Source organism: Lissotriton vulgaris, chromosome 2_1 (genome assembly GCF_964263255.1).
Source record: "Lissotriton vulgaris chromosome 2_1, aLisVul1.2, whole genome shotgun sequence".
In the NCBI taxonomy this organism is placed as follows: Eukaryota; Metazoa; Chordata; class Amphibia; order Caudata; family Salamandridae; genus Lissotriton; species Lissotriton vulgaris.
Genome location: NC_141687.1, coordinates 178,927,844 through 178,944,759, shown reverse-complemented (window position 1 = coordinate 178,944,759; position 16,916 = coordinate 178,927,844). Strand labels below are relative to the sequence as shown.

General features: G+C 39.5%; 1 protein-coding gene across 1 annotated transcript in view; it reads right to left on the bottom strand.

Annotated features, from left to right (window-relative positions):
• STX1A (syntaxin 1A) overlaps window positions 1-16,916 on the bottom strand; it is a 443,582-nt gene that overhangs the window by 40,080 nt on the left and 386,586 nt on the right. Inside the window, exon 8 of the mRNA XM_086954690.1 lies at window positions 9,359-9,469. Coding sequence (XP_086810816.1) covers window positions 9,359-9,469 — 111 coding nt within the window. The remainder of the gene's footprint in view (window positions 1-9,358; window positions 9,470-16,916) is intronic.

Sequence of the window (16,916 nt, the reverse complement as noted above, 5' to 3'; positions counted from 1 at the left end):
ACTATTCCAACTCCAGAGAGTGCAACAGTAGGGAAAATGTTGGATAGCGTAGGGTTAAAAATTACTATTCCAACTCCAGAGAGTGCAACAGTAGGGAACGTGTTGGATAGCATAGAGGTAACAATTACTATTCCAACTCCAGAGAGTGCAACAGTAGGGAAAGTGTTGGATAGCGTAGGGGTAAAAATTACTATTTCCACTCCAGAGAGTGCAACAGTAGGGAAAGTGTTGGATAGCGTAGGATTAAAAATTACTATTCTTACTCCAGAGAGTGCAACAGTAGGGAAAGTGTTGGATAGCGTAGGATTAAAAATTACTATTCTAACTCCAGAGAGTGCAACAGTAGGGAAAGTGTTGGATAGCGTAGGGGTAACAATTACTATTCCTATTCCAGAGAGTGCAAAAGTAGGGAAAGTGTTGGATAGTGTAGGGGTAACAAATACTATTCCCACTCCAGGGAGTGCAACAGTAGGGAAAGTGTTGGATAGCGTAGGGGTAACAATTACTATTCCAACTCCAGAGAGTGCAACAGTAGGGAAAGTGTTGGATAGCGTAGGGGTAAAAATTACTATTCCCACTCCAGAGAGTGCAACAGTAGGGAAAGTGTTGGATAGCGCAGGGGTAACAATTACTATTCCAACTCCAGAGAGTGCAACAGTAGGGAAAGTGTTGGATAGCTTAGGGGTTTAAATTACATACTTATAAAATACATCTATTAATTAATTAATTATTTAAAATTAATTACCAATTAATTAAATTTATTTACCAATTAATAAAAATAAATGTATGCTTCCTACTAATTAATAATTAATTCTACATAATGAAATTACTTCCCACCCTATTCCCCTATAAACCCATAACCCTCTACAGAACATATTTATCAATTAATTAAAAATAATTACCAAAATAATTAAATATAATTACCAATTATTTTTAATTAATGTATGATTCCTACTAATTAATAATTATTTGACCATTATTACATTACTTCCAACCCTATTCCCCTAAAAACCCATAACCCGCTACAGAACATATTTATCAATTAATCAATTAATTAAAATTATTTACAAATAATTCTCAATTAATTAATTAATAATTCCTACTAATTAATAATTAATTTAACATAATTAAATTACTTCCCACCCTATTCCCCTATAAACCCATAACCCGCTACAGAACATATTTATCAATTAATTAATTAAAATTAATTCTCAATTAATTCATTAATTAATAATTCCTACTAATTAATAATTAATTTAACATAATTAAATTACTTCCCACCCTATTCCCCTATAAACCCACAACCCGCTACAGTACTAAAAGACAATATTTAATTAAATTACATTAAAAATAAATAATAAAACATAATAAATACAATATAATATACACAAAATGTATTTAAAAATTGATATTAGTAACATCGAAATTATTTATTTCAAGATTATTGACATCGATATTTAAAACTTCGAAATTACTAATATCATACTAATATCGATATTAAGACTGTCGATATTACTTACCTTCTATATTATGTCCCATCGATATTTAAACTTCAATATAATTGTATATCGAAATTTAAAACCCAATATTTTGTCTTTGTACCATCTTAGCGCGTACTATTCAACTTAACTTTGGTTTGATTTCATAATATCATGTCTAAATTCAAGGATACTAGGGAGGAGATGGCTTCAAGCCTATTTGGCAACAGTCAGTCTGTTGGTGCCAGTACATCGAAGGAGCCAAGTACAGAAGGCCTTCGAGCCAAATTTCTGAAGTTAGAAAGACCTAAAAAGTTGGAAATGTCCAGATGGTGGGACGGAATAACTTTACAGAAATACTTAGACAATCAAAAGATTCCACAGGGCTTGCGGATTTTAATTTTCCCAACCTTTGAGGATCTGGATGATGATGCCCTCAAGGATTGGGAAGAGAATCTGAAGCAGGCATCCCATACCATGATGAGGATACTGATTCGCCACTCTGAGAAAAAGGTGGCGACGTTGAAACAGGAAATTGTTGATTTGGAACGTGAAATAGACTAATCAAGTCTTAAGGACAGTATAAAAAAGAATTATGACATTTTTGATGAGGTGATAGGACGATACCAAATCTATTTACGTGACAAAAAATTAAGAAAAATTAAGCGCGATGATAATGATTACAAGACAGGGCGTATTTACACCTTTGCTCATAAATTCGACAATGTTAAACCAGGGGGAGATGGTAAACGAGCCAGAGAAGAATCTGTCAGTGCCAGCAGCAGCTCAATCTCCTCCTTGGATAGTTCATCCTCTAAGGATGGTGGGGCATGTCAGGCTATTTCTCCAAAACGTAATTTTATATTGGAGATGGAACGAATCCGACAAGGGAAAAAGATATCAAATACCAACCCAGACCCAAAACCAGGAGGGGGGGAAAGAGGTGGAAAAATAGTACAACCAAGAGGGGGAACAGTACACCAAATGGATACCAGATCCAAGAAAACTTAGGATGTATGGTACCCCCAGAAATTACAAATACAAATAGTGACCCTGAAATTCCAGCTGACAACGCCCTGACAATTGTAAACTTATCAGACCGCATGCTTACCGATGTGGAAATTAACATCTTACAAAAAGGTTTAAGTTTTTGCCCATCACAAGTTGGGGATCCAACTCTATTGATGATAGATTTGTTTAAATTTGTACGACTCCTGAAATTAAAAGATCATTTCCAAGACAATCCGAAGTTTCGCAATGATAATTTGTCTATTGTATCCTCCTGTACCACCACGATTTCCGACTTACAGAATGCGCAACTATTATTGTCTATTGAAACTGGTGACAATCATTCATTACAGGAAATACGCTCGGACCTCAATATTGAGGAAGACATAACAATCACAAGCGGTCTTTAACCTCGTTCCAAATACATTCCGGTGAATACACACAAAAATATTGACTTGTTTAAGGAACGAGTGTCAAAGGACCTCTATAAAATGATTGATTCCCCTAATAGATATACCTATAAACATCAAAATATGACAAAGAAAGAAAGACTGGCCCTAGATGGACTAGCTAAGGACAACAGCATTACTATCAAAGAAGCTGACAAGGGAGGGAATGTGGCTGTCATGAACACTGTTGACTATGACAATGAGATCAGAAGACAACTAGCTGACACAACATGCTATAAAATTTTAGATGGTAGCCCCATTCCCTCTCTTGTCGCTCATATCAACACAAGAATACACGATTGGGGCGAAGTTGGTCTCCTTTCTGAAGAAGAATGCCGATACCTCAAAGTAGTAAATCCAATGGCACTGTGTATTTATTTACTTCCCAAAATACACAAGGGGGGCTCTTTCCCTCCTGGATGTCCCATTATATCGGGGATTAACTCCCCTACTGAACAACTTTCTCAGTACGTAGATGGGTTTTTACAACCATTGGTGGTAAACCTACCTTCTTATATCCAGAACTCAGGTGACATATTGAATAAATTTGATGGCCTACAATGGTCTCCAGATCTCATGTTTGTCACATTAGATGTGATGGGTTTATATACTTGTATACCCCAACATTTTGGAATAAGAGCACTTTCCTCATTCTTGTCATTGAGAACAGCAGACCACATTGAACACAATGAGATGTTAATTGAAATTACTGAGTTAATACTTTCTAGAATTTTTTTCCTACATGGCGACACCTGGTATCATCAAATAAGGGGTACCGCGATAGGGAGCAAATTTGCCCCTTCGTACACGGGACTCTTTATGGGGTGGTGGGAAAGAGAACATGCTTGGGGCAGATATGCCTCCCCTTGGATGGATATGATCATTTTCTGGGGGAAGTATATTGATGACATCATAATGCTGTGGAAAGGAAGTGAAGCTCAGTTGGCAGATTATTTCGCCTATCTGAACGATAACCCTTATAACGTACAATTGACCATAAAATCAAGTAACACTCAGATTGAGTTTTTGGATGTACTTTTTTATGTGGAGAATAATATGATACAGAGCAACTTGTACCGCAAAAGCACATCTTGCAATAGCTTACTGCATGCATAGAGTGCGCAACCTAGCTCCACTATTAACAACATACCTTATGGGGAGATGGTGCGCATTAGACGGAATTGTAGTACTGACAAGAATTTCAAAGAAAATCTAAAGGATACCAAAATCAGATTTATTAACAGGGGGTACAACGCAAAAGTCTTGGATAAAGCTGAAAAAAGAATACAGACGGTTACCCGCAAAAACACTTTGATTAAGAAAGCTAAGAACAGTAAAAAGACTCAAAAATCAAATATGGCCTTTATCACACAGTACACACAAAACAGTACTGATTTTTTTAAGGTGCTGAGAAGACATTGGAGTCTACTTACTGAGGTACCTAATTTGAAAAATGAGATTAGTGACACTACTAAAATTACTTTCAGGAGAGGCAAAACTTTATGTAACGTACTGTGTCCAAGTTACCCTGTAATTAGGAAAACCACAACATGGATACCTACAAAGCCAAAAGGTTTTTTCACCTGTGGGGATGCAACATTTGCCCTTTGGGTAAGAACAAATCTAAGAAATTCCAGTACAATACTGACTGTGAATATGATATAAGGCATTACATAAATTGTAATACAAGTTATGTTCTCTATGTGATTGGTTGTGGATGTGAAAAGATATATGTCGGTAGCACTGTACGACCGTTAAAAATGAGAATCCAGGAACACGTACGTGCTATGAAAAATTAGGATTTGAGATATCCAATGACATACCATATGTGAGAACACCATAAAGACAACAATACAATATGGTTTCAGGGCATTGATCACGTACCTCCACACCCCAGGGGTGGAGACCGTGAACTTACCCTACGGAAAAGGGAGGCAGCTTGGATATGCCGCTTGAGGTGCTTGGAAAGGGGATACAATACGGAGGATGAGATGCACTATTACTTGCAATGAATTAGTGTACAATGTCTGTATGAAATATTGTTAATCTAACATACAGTGATACTTGTCCTGCGATCATGTGCTCAAGCGTAATGGGATTTGTGCCTTTCTTTATATATCTCATGTTTACGATCTAGTTATGGGGTGATCACTGTATATGAGTACCCTTTCGATGACACTCAAACTCTGTTGTCATTGACAGTCTATTAAGATGATATAAAGTTTATGATTGTCTGAATGTTTTGCTGTTGTCATATTTTAATTGGAATATTATTATGACATTTTGTTGCACCTTTGCCATTCTTAGTTGTCACACCTCTTAGTTTGCAATAATTTAAACACATGGCTTGCCTCATCCAAACTTACAAGAGCAATTCTTGAAACATAGATGTACTGTGCGTACTTTCCTGTCCATTTAAGGGATTTGACCCTAGTTGGCTCGACTAGACATATAGAACATGGAATATACTGTATTCCAATCTAACAAATGTTGTTGGGATCGATAGTATATATCTATGATTTGAATATATTCAATATTACTCATCAAAACAATAAGAAACTTAATAGGATTTCTTGGGTGCCGAAGATAACAAGTCACATTAATCGGGTTGTTCCGTTTTATGGGAAGTAGTAGACAACGCTAGACGAACAAACCACATGCCGGATTTAATTAATAAATAGAATAGGATAGATGTACTTTATAACGTCTTCTTGAGAATTAAGTCGTTATTGCCAACATGTACAATATATACAGTATTAATGTTTAACAATGTGTTGGAGCTAGTTCATTTATTTACAAGTATCCTTACGAAATGACTAGGCTAAGATGGCGGCCCTTTTTGACACCCCAGTTGTGGTAAACAACGTTCGGCATATCGTCCGACACACGTGACTCACGTGGTTTCACATTTAAATCCAAAGGCGGGCGGGCCGCTTTTTTACTATCGGATACGATAACGCGCCTGGATATCGAGACGCTGCTTTGGGGATTACGGGATCGACCCAACAGGTATGTGTCAAGGAGGACTATCATCCCTTGGAATGGGGACTTTATAAGTTCTCACTCTATTTGTGTCTATGCTCATATAAGTATCGTTTGAACACTAGATGTGCTAACGTGTTATTTGACCTGTAACAACACGGGTCGTTTGTTTATATAGCGGTTGCACGCACGCATCATAAACAATCACGGCGGGCAAATATAGGTTCACCTGCTTATCTTCAGCTCAGCCTTTGTAAATTAACAGGAGGGCAGCAGTATATGGTTCGTCACATATATACAGTATCACTCGTATATATGTTTGAAAACATTTGCCATGACTTTAATATAGTCTGATTAGCATAACATAGATGGAGTGTCCAAGGTATATTCAAGTAAATATAAAATAGGAGACATGCAAACAAGGGTAAATACTCAATGACTGTCACATACATTTAAATTTTTATAGGCAACTGCCAAAAGGTGATATCTACCTGGGTCTTGAAAAAGAATAAGAGGTGGGACCATTTGACTGCGCTGAACAATTTTTTCACACGTACAAGGTAGGCATAACTAATGTGGATGTCTGATGTAAATAGAAACATTCCCGTAGTCGGAGAATGCCTTGGACCTATATGCAAAAGCAGTACCTTTACGGATATGTAGATGTGCGATCGGGGACTAAATTCTCCCTTATGTCCATTTCCTCTCGCATCATAGGTTAATATCTTGTCCTATACTAAACAAGCAAGTTAGACTCTTACTTGGAAACTCGTGGAAATATTTAAATGTATGGGCCTACCGTAGCAGGATAAACCCAATATAGAAAACGCGAAAAAATATTGGACAAGGAATTCGTTTTGGAAATACCCCACGCCTTGAAATATCGATTGCGGTAGGAATAATATTTGTTTACTTAATTGTTTTATTTTTATTTCGATTATGCGATACATCAACAACACTGTTGATAAATACATTATATAATAATATGCTGACTCGCAATACATGGACTGTGGAGTTAAATTGGATAGTGGTTATAAACTATCTCGACCAATGGTTGCCAATGTCCTCGGGGTTCTTTCAAAAGAGGTAACACATCATATTCGATTTGTTGTTTACATCAAATATCGGTTAAGACATCTTTAGATATACACACCATTGGGCCTACTTTTACATACATTTTTGGTCATTACCTTTATTCTCGGTTTCTTTTGCGAACCTGTGAGGGGTGGGACACACCTTCATGGAACTATATATGGAACTAGGTGTGATAGCAGGGGCAGAGCTGCTTAATGTCAAATAATTTTTGAGGAATATGTGATATTTTAATGGAGAATGTATTGAACATTGAGTTATGTAGACAATGTCTTGATTATTCTTTTTAGCTTGGACGTACAAATAAGGACATACTTACAATAATTTTGGGAAGGTCTTCTCTCTTTCAACCATCTTAGCACTATTATATTCCGTGATTAATCAACTGTTCGGATACTATTTGACTTAATTCATGGTTGTGTTGACATATGATGTGCGGGATGGTTCCCACAGCTTGCACTATTGGAATTTGAAATATAAAATGGCGCTGATAGATGTGATTAAGATAAAAAACACAAACATTTTTTTTAAATGAAATATTGCTAGAAGATATTAAACTATTTAAAGGGTACCTACTGCAAAAAGGCTGCCACATTGATTGGTTGGCCAATAGTATGTAATACGGAATATACAGGCATTTTGCACATAAACTAAAAACAAGATGTTATATGATGCTTCAAATCATCAAATGCTGCATTATTTATATTTATATGTGGGCACTGTTTTGTTGTAACTTTTTATACACTTATTTATATATGTATGTGTACATGTTGTCTTTTGTGGCACTTATAGTGTTTTTGTATGTCCCTTTTTGTAACTTACAGCCCTGAAGAAGTTCAGATGACAGAACGAAATGCGTTGGCTGGTGTCTATAAATGGATTAATAAAAGAACATTGAACTTTATTAATCACAATTCAGCGTCTTTATAAGAGGACAGTTCAACGACCTATTAATCTCCTATGATCCATGGAGACTCACTTTCGCAGCGGTGCTTTTTCATCTATGATAAAAATAAGGGAGATATTCTTGCCATGTTTTCTGGCAGGACACCCTCATGGCTGTTTTCTATCCCAGTCCTGCCTCACACCTAAAAGAATGATGATGATGGAGTACACCAGGGCATCTATCAGTTGTCCCCATCCTTCTCTCCCTTTAAAATGTTGTGGGGCAAGGAGGGCCAGGTATCAGCAGCTAACAGTTGCCTCAGGGGCACTTTGGGGTTTTTGTATTTAAGGGCATGGAGGGACAAGAGAGAGTGTACACCATACTTGTGCTCTACTGGAATGTTGCATCCCCGTAAACTATTAAAAAATCCAGGTGCTCTGTGGGAATTTAACAGGGATGCTTTCAAAGAACGTAAGTCTAATGTATGTCTTCTTTGTGTTCCTCTTCTCTCATGAACAAAGTAGTCCAAAAGACCAAATACATCACGGTGACCAGGAGTCACCTAAGTAAGGGCGCTAACTTTGACACGGAGTTGCTGAACATTCTTCCATTTCCACCAATTAGAAACTTATGCTGTCAAGCTCTCTTCTCCCAATGCATGGTCAAGACACCCCAGCCTCAGCAGACAAAGTTACACCTGAGAGGCAGTTAGAGCTATGATGTGAATACAGCAAAATTATTTTTTGAAGATGCAGAACTTTAAGATGGAAGTTAAGCATTGATTTTCAGTGAGACTTGAGGGCTGACAGAGATTAATATGGAGCGGCAAAAGTCTTGACAGTGATTAGACCAGAACGAAGAGAGGCCGGACTTTGTTCCGCACAGAAAGGTGAGAGGCCTGACAATAACAAGCACGGAGAAGACCTTGAGAAAGATGTGACACTGATCATCAAATCAAGGAAAGAAACTAGGTAGTGATCAGCATCTTGAGAAATGATTTGCGCATGGAGGAGAGAGGTCTGACCAGGATTAGAAATAAAGAAGAGAAAGGGTTCAGAATAATCACCATAATGAGAAGCGAGGCCGCCCTGACAGAGGTCAGAGGTCAGTGCAGAATGGAGAGTAGTCTGACGGGTAACAACAAAAGAGATCTGACCTGGAGAAAAGCCTGACAATGATCTGCTGATTGAGAAAATACTCCTGGCAGCGATCAGAGAGAGGCCAGATAGTATTTTCTACAGAGACCAGAGAGGCCTGATAGTGATTAGCACAGAGTGAAGAGAGGCCTTGAATGGCACCGTGATGAGAAGGACCTAACAGTGTTAATCAGAGGGGAAAGAGTCACCCAGGCATCAGCAGAAGATGAGAGGTTTGATAGTAATCTGCACAGCAAGAACAGGCTTGTTAGAAATTAGCAGAATGGCCACCACAAGATTGACTGCAGTAGGTATAGCAACACTTACCCTCCTTGCTTTGCTCTGGTATTTGACAGCTTTTTTAGTATCCGATACTGCTCTTTCCACGTAGTCAACAGAGTGCTCAACATTGTATTCAATTCGGTCGATCATCTCTCCCTAAAAGCAAAGAAAAGAAAACTGAGTGATAAGAAGTTACCTAGCTAACATTATACTGTACCTGTATGTAAGAGGATACGATCTATCCCCTTTTTCAGTTCTTCGTCAGTGCTGCCCATCAGCCTTCATCCTAGAGAGACAAGGAGAAATATATTTTTAGACAACGTTTTATATTTTTTTGTTTCAATTTTTTTTTAACTTGTATTGTGTCCCTTTTAGTTTACATATTATTTATATGTTTGGATTTGGGCATAGTGTTTGGGATGGGTCAGCCCTTCTCAACTCATTTTCTTACTAATTATTTGGCTCATTCTACAATCAACATTGATTAGGCTGAACCAGATAGATATTAACAAGGTTCAGTTTGCAAAAGAATAAATATGAGTGTTATCGACTAGGAATGATGTGAAAAGGAATGAATCTGACAGATAACTGCCACATGAGAAGTGCAAAAGAATCAACCTAAGTGGAGTCAGCGCAGCGTGCAATGTACTGAATCTGAGAGCTATCAGTTAGGCATGATGTGCTCTGCAGGATGTTAAAGACATCAGCCAAGTGATATGTTTGATGAGATACACCTAAGAGACACCAATCAGTTCTGTAAATCCAGAAATACATTAGCTGAAACCAATATACATCACCTGTCTGTGTTGGAAAATGGGATGAATTTGAAAGAATTGTGCATACATTCCCATTGTGCGGTGTGTAGTGGGATGAATCTAAGGATTACGCATTGTTGTTTAATATGTGACACACTATACCCGAGAGTCATCATGTAGGTGATGTGTGCAGTGAACGAAACCTGAATTACATGGGCTAGAAGTGAGGTCGCAATTAGCTGAACCTAGGAGACACTATCTAGGAGAGCTGTGAAGTTCTCACTGTGAAGTTCTTGTGGGATATCAGCAATGTGAACTATGTAACTGGATGAACCTGAGACTTTTGTGGTGTCAGCTGTGTGGACTCTAATGTGATAAACCTGAGAGACATCAGCTGAGTGGGCTGTGCAATCAAACAAAACTGAAAGGAACCGGCTTGGTGAATTGTGCAATGTGAAGAACTTCAGCGACATCGTGGAGGCCTGGTGTTCAGTGGGAATACTTATGGATTATTAGCTGCCGTCTGTGCAATTAGTATGTGAGCTGTGTAATACAATGAGCCCAAGAAGAAACATCTAAGTGTACTGTGTAATGAAATGAACCATATACACATCAATTTAGTAAGCTGTGTAGTTGGTTAAATGTATCGGCTAGACTCTGTGCTGTTGGCCAAACATGAAAGAGATTAACAAGTATGCAATGAGGTAAACCTCAGGACATCTCACATCAGTAAGGTGTCAAGTTACAATGCGCTGAAATTGTGAGATATTAGCTAGTTGTACTGTGTAATGTGAGGAATCTGAGAGAAAAGAGAACAATGTAAAAGAAGGAACTGGAGAGACATTAGCTAGGCACACTGTGTAATGAGAGAATTTTCAGAGACCTTACTACGGTGCGGTGTACAGTGGGAGAAATCCAAGACACATGCTTGGTAGAGTGCGTAACGGGTTAAACTTAAGAAACACAAACTAAATGAACTTTGTAATGAGATGAACTTTAAAGATATCATAATGTGCCATGTGCAGTGGAATAAGGCTAAGAGAACTGAGCTTAGTGAACTGTGTAGAATGATGTGACTGACAGATATCATTTGCGTGAGCTATGTAGTAGACTGCACCTGAGGAATACGGGCAGCATTCAATTTGCAGCTACCATATTTAGAACAGTTCTCTCACAGGGGAAACCCAATAAACCCTTGTAGGCTTGGGCAGTTTCTAGTTCAAAACATAAGATGCTACAAGGGACTTGTTTGAAAGACGTTGACTCTTGGTTAACGAGTGGTTTAACAATTTCCACCCTTGTGTATCCACAGGATATCTGGTTCAATTCAAAGCAACATAAATGCAGGGAAGGTAAAAATACAAAAGAGAGCTGGAGAAGGTGGGTTTGTACTGAAATAAATCTTTACTTGAAATAGATAATATGGGATGAAAACATAAGTAAATTCAAGCAGTGAGAGTCATGAACTAAGAAGGACAATCAATTTCTCAATAATTCATAACCCTAAGTATCAGCTCCAAATGATTCAAACAAACAACCCAGATTAAATAATAAAACGTGGTTGTAAGATGGCGTCGAACGACAGCATTTAAAGGAGATGATAACTGGATGTCGACGTTTCGGTCTTGGTTGTGTTCATCAATAAGACCTTCATCAGGATGATGTTGTGTTTCAATGCTGTGAACAACTCCCTTGTAACTAGACGGAGGTAAGCCCACGTTTTTGAATTGTGGTGAATAGTCCAGGCCAACTAGTGAGCTATTAAATTGGTGTTTTTCCCCGTGTTGCTGCCGTCCTTGAGAAAATTTAATAGCTCACTAGTTGGCCTGGACTATTCACCACAATTCAAAAACGTGGGCTTACCTCCGTCTAGTTACAAGGGAGTTGTTCACAGCATTGAAACACAACATCGTCCTGATGAAGGTCTTATTGATGAACACAACCAAGACCGAAACGTCGACATCCAGTTATCATCTCCTTTAAATGCTGTCGTTCGACGCCATCTTACAACCACGTTTTATTATTTAATCTGGGTTGTTTGTTTGAATCATTTGGAGCTGATACTTAGGGTTATGAATTATTGAGAAATTGATTGTCCTTCTTAGTTCATGACTCTCACTGCTTGAATTTACTTATGTTTTCATCCCATATTATCTATTTCAAGTAAAGATTTATTTCAGTACAAACCCACCTTCTCCAGCTCTCTTTTGTATTTTTACCTTCCCTGCATTTATGTTGCTTTGAATTGAACCAGATATCCTGTGGATACACAAGGGTGGAAATTGTTAAACCACTCGTTAACCAAGAGTCAACGTCTTTCAAACAAGTCCCTTGTAGCATCTTATATTTAGAACAGTGGCTATGTGAGAAGGGCAACGGGCTACACTAGGCAGAAATCCACCAGGGGCAGTGCATACGTAGGCTAGACCTTATTGAGTCAATCTACGCCCAGGGTTGAACCTCAGAGACCTTAGGTGTATGTGGTGTGATACAGGTTAAACGAGATGATCTGTAGCTGAACCCGACTGAATACATTTGCTGTGAGCTGTGTTATATGGGAATGTTGAATGCTTTGCTTCAAGTATCTCTTGAAGGCTGGTAGTAGGCTGAACAGAAGCTAGATACAGTTTGTAGTAGGAGGATCCTTGTGGGCAGGATCTAGAATGCAGTATTTACTGGTCTGATCATAGTGGACATATATTAAGATGATGACTGAAGTATGCTGACCATGGCTGGTAGAAGCTAGAATGTAATATGTCGTGAGTCCGATACAGACCTTTGAAGCAATCGGTAGTAGACTGCTTATTATGTACCATATGTATATCAAGTTATCTGAATATGAGGCAATGTCCTGTGGGACGAAAACGAGGCTGTTACGTGTAGTCTCATGGCTGTCCCTGGTGTGAAATGTTTTAAGTGTCTTATGGCCAAATATCTATAGTACGGGTCAAGGGATATATTTAACTCTCGTCCCTCAGAGGATACATAGGACTGTGGCATTAAAAGGCTACCTTGTTTTCAGCGAGGGCGAAAAAGTAGGAGTCGTTATCTTTAGCATCAGAAAGAAAGATGAAAATCGACACTTTGTTGCTTCATTTTCAGTGGAGAAGGGTTGATTCCCAACAGAGAGAAAGCTGCCACATTACACCATCACCACAAAACACCATCACCACAACACGTCGGCACAACATCAGGAAGCACACCTACAACAGAAAGGAGGAGATAGCAGATAGCTACCTAAACATATAGGCTTCTAGATGAAACAGTTATCCTACCCTCACTGAGCCTGCAGCATACACTCCCATCAACCCTCAGCGTTGGGTCTCCCTGCATCTCAGTTTCCAAACAGCAGGAATGTGTCACCCACAGTGGTTCCCGCAAAAGCAAAGCTCCTCTGAATCACAATTTATCCAAAGCTATCCCATTTTATGAAAGCCTAACTCTTTGTTCTTGCACCCCATACTGTGGTTCGTGGGAAGCATTACAATTCAGCATCCTATGAGCATATAACTTAAGAAGCGTGTATAATGCTAGTTTGTATTAATGGACTGCATTTATATTTCTTGTGATAGTATGTGAGCGTCATCTTTTGCTGCCCAGTGATAGTTTGTGGCTATATATGCCAGTGCATCTTTTTGTAAGTAACACAAGCTACTGCTGTGGATGAAGGGGTGTAGCAATATTGTTAAGAAAGAGTGGGCAAGTGTGTCCCTTGGTATTAAAAGTGTGTGGAAATAGATTGTTGATGGAGTGTGACACCCATTCACGTCAGTTGTAACAGTGTTAAACATTGTCCTTTGTACTTGTTTATTGAATGTGGTTTGAATCTTTGGGTTCTAATGATGTGTCACACTGAAAATCAACGTTGCCAGTTTTTCTGTCCAGTAAACCAACATAAAAAGATCTGTAAACTTGAGGTGGAAGTGAATGAGTCCTCCAAACTCCATCAGTGCCACTGACATTCTCAAACAAAAGATTGCGCTTTATGAATTTTCAAAAAATGAATCACAGCCAATTAGGTATACTTGGATCCCTCTTCCTACCCTGGGTGCTTAGGGATACCCCTGGCAAAGAAGATTGGTCTTTACCCAAGAATGTCAAAACATTTAGAAATGTTGTACTGCTCTTCGAAGCAAACTAGTCCACCCTTGGTTAACCCTCCACCCCCATATGTGAAAGGTGTCACAACATTTCTGCAACTTTTATTTGAGCAGGATATAAATTAAGCTACTGATCCTGGCTCTTTGAGAGTGCTGATTTTCCTCCAGATTTGTAGCAAAAGTTAAGCAGGTACTGTCCACAGCCCTTAGACACATCTCCGCTGCTACCTCAACAAGTGATGGAACTAGTAGCAAAAAGCCTTCAGGGGAAGGCAGATAACCTTAAGCTCTAGAATCTGTATGTGAATTGCAATGCACACTTGCAGATTTTTGCTGAGCCTCAATTGGATCCACAACTGTACTTGGAAACATCGAATTCTACTGACAACACCAGATTTTGAGAAAGGCGACTTGCCTACACCAGTCCAGATCTCAAAGGAACTCCTGGTGGATGGGCCTATGATGGGGCAGTTCAAAGTGTAATATTCAGAAGAGTGGGAGCACTGATCCCTCTACAACCACTAACCAAAAATGTTAGTGCACGCCTGAAAAAAATAACATTATGAAGTGCAGAGAGTAGTTCAGATAGTGGGACAACCTCTCTGTTACTATTTGTAGTAAAGGTCTGTGGTCAATTTTTCTAGGAGAATACCTGAAGAAAGCTCAAACAGAAGCCATTCACCTGAGTAAATTATAGCAATGGTGTCTGACTGCAAATCAAGTCTGGCTTCAACTCAGCATGTCTTATGCAGACATAATTGCATCTCTCCTCCTTCTGCAGAAGAGCTGTGGCTACTGTTAATGACATTAGTCAATATCTGCGGGGAGATTGCAGATGGTAGATAAGTGGTTGTTATTATTAATGCATTATTCTGGTGATGGAGCTCAGGTGCCTTTGATGCTACAGCCAAGCAGGATGTAGAAATGCACATCCTGGAAAGTGCAATAGAAAAAGACAAGTATCATTGTAAATGGCTCTAATTGAAGATAGTTAAAGATAGTTAAAGATGTGGAGGGGCTTGATCAGACCAGGTAGCGGTCTCTTACGAGAGTCGGGGTGCTAGAAGGTAGTTACAACAGGGAGTGTTTGTCAGAGGAGGCGAAGTGCAACATAGAGGGCTTTGGGTGTAAAAAGTCTTCACACATAGAAGAGGGGTAGTCACTAATATGAATAAGTAGAAATGGAGTGAGTTACCTTCAGGGATTTACTCTTCTGAACACTAGAGGGTTGATCTGGCTTTAAGTGACAGTTTGAGTACTCCTAAAAACCATGAAAACACTAGCCGAATCAGACCTGGAAGAGCTTGCAAAGGGAAGAGCTTCCTTCTATGTCTGCTTGATTGAAATGATTGACAGGGTTTTTCTTTCACAGTAGTTGTCTTGCCTAAATTTGATTGACTCAGGCTAGTGATGACTACCTTACTATGGCTGCCTGCACCTTTCCTTGAGAGGGACAATCTACTAACAACCACTTTCCTCTATTATTATTAATTATTATTAAAACCATTTATTAAGCGCCTGGTTACCCAAAAACACTGTGTCCCCGCGCTGAATACTGCACAAAAAAGCTAAAGGCGAGACAGAGGTAAAACATTTAAGGACCGATAGTGGCACCGGGATTAATCCTGGGGGAAAAGAAAGGTTTTGAGTTTACTTCGGAACATGCTCTCGGAAGGCTCCATCCGAAGATCGAGCGGGAGATCGTTCCAACATTTAGCCGCTAAAAATCTGAACGAGCGTCTGCCCATCCTGGCTCTGGTGATTTTAGGAAGTTTGAACATCATCCTGCCGGCTGATCTCAAGTCTCTGGTGGGGCGGTTTATCGTCAGAAGGTTAAGGAGATAGGCCGGGCCTTTGCCCTGAGCTATACGATGAGCGAAACAAAGGGACTTACATTTAATCCGCTCTCTTATAGGTAACCAGTGGAGTTTGGATACAGCTGATTTACCTGATGCTCTGCGGGGAAGTTTGAGTACTAGGCGAGTTGCGGCATTTTGATCACATTGAAGTTGGTGTAATCCTTTTTGGCTCAACCCTAGAAGCAGAGCATTTCCAAAGTCAAGGTGGGGGGTTACCAAGGCATGCACAATAGTCTTTCTAGAGTCAATTGGCAAAAGATCCAGGATCTTACGGAGAGCTTTCAGTATACTGAAGCATCTTGCTGTTACTTTGTTCACATGAGTTTTATATGAGAGATCTGAGTCCAATGTTATTCCCAAATTGCGCACTGACTCCACAGGACGAGGGGGACTGCCCAGTTCCATAGGCCACCACAAATGCGACCATACTGAAGCTGATTTCCCTACTACCAGCAACTCGGTTTAATCGCCATTGAGGCGTAGACAGTTGTGGTTCATCCAAGCTGCTACCAATGATAAGCAGCTCGAGAAGTTGATGGCATCTTCTCTACACTCAGGCATGAGCTTCAGCAGCAGTTGTGTGTCGTCGGCGTAGCTGACAATGCCCACCCCAAAAACTCTCAACTATGCAGGCCAGGGGTGCCATGTAAATGTTAAATAAAGTAGGGCTCAAACTCGAGCCCTGTGGAACCCCATGTCCTACATTTCTGCGAGAGGATTTAAAGGGGGGGCAATGCATTTGGAAGCTTCTGTTAGTCCAGAAAGACTCTAGCCAAGCCAAGGCCATTCCCTTCACTCCGATACCCGCCAACCGAGACAGCAGCGTTGAGTGCAGCACGGTGTCAAACGCTGCACTAAGATCTAATAAAACCAACGCTGCTGTCTCTCC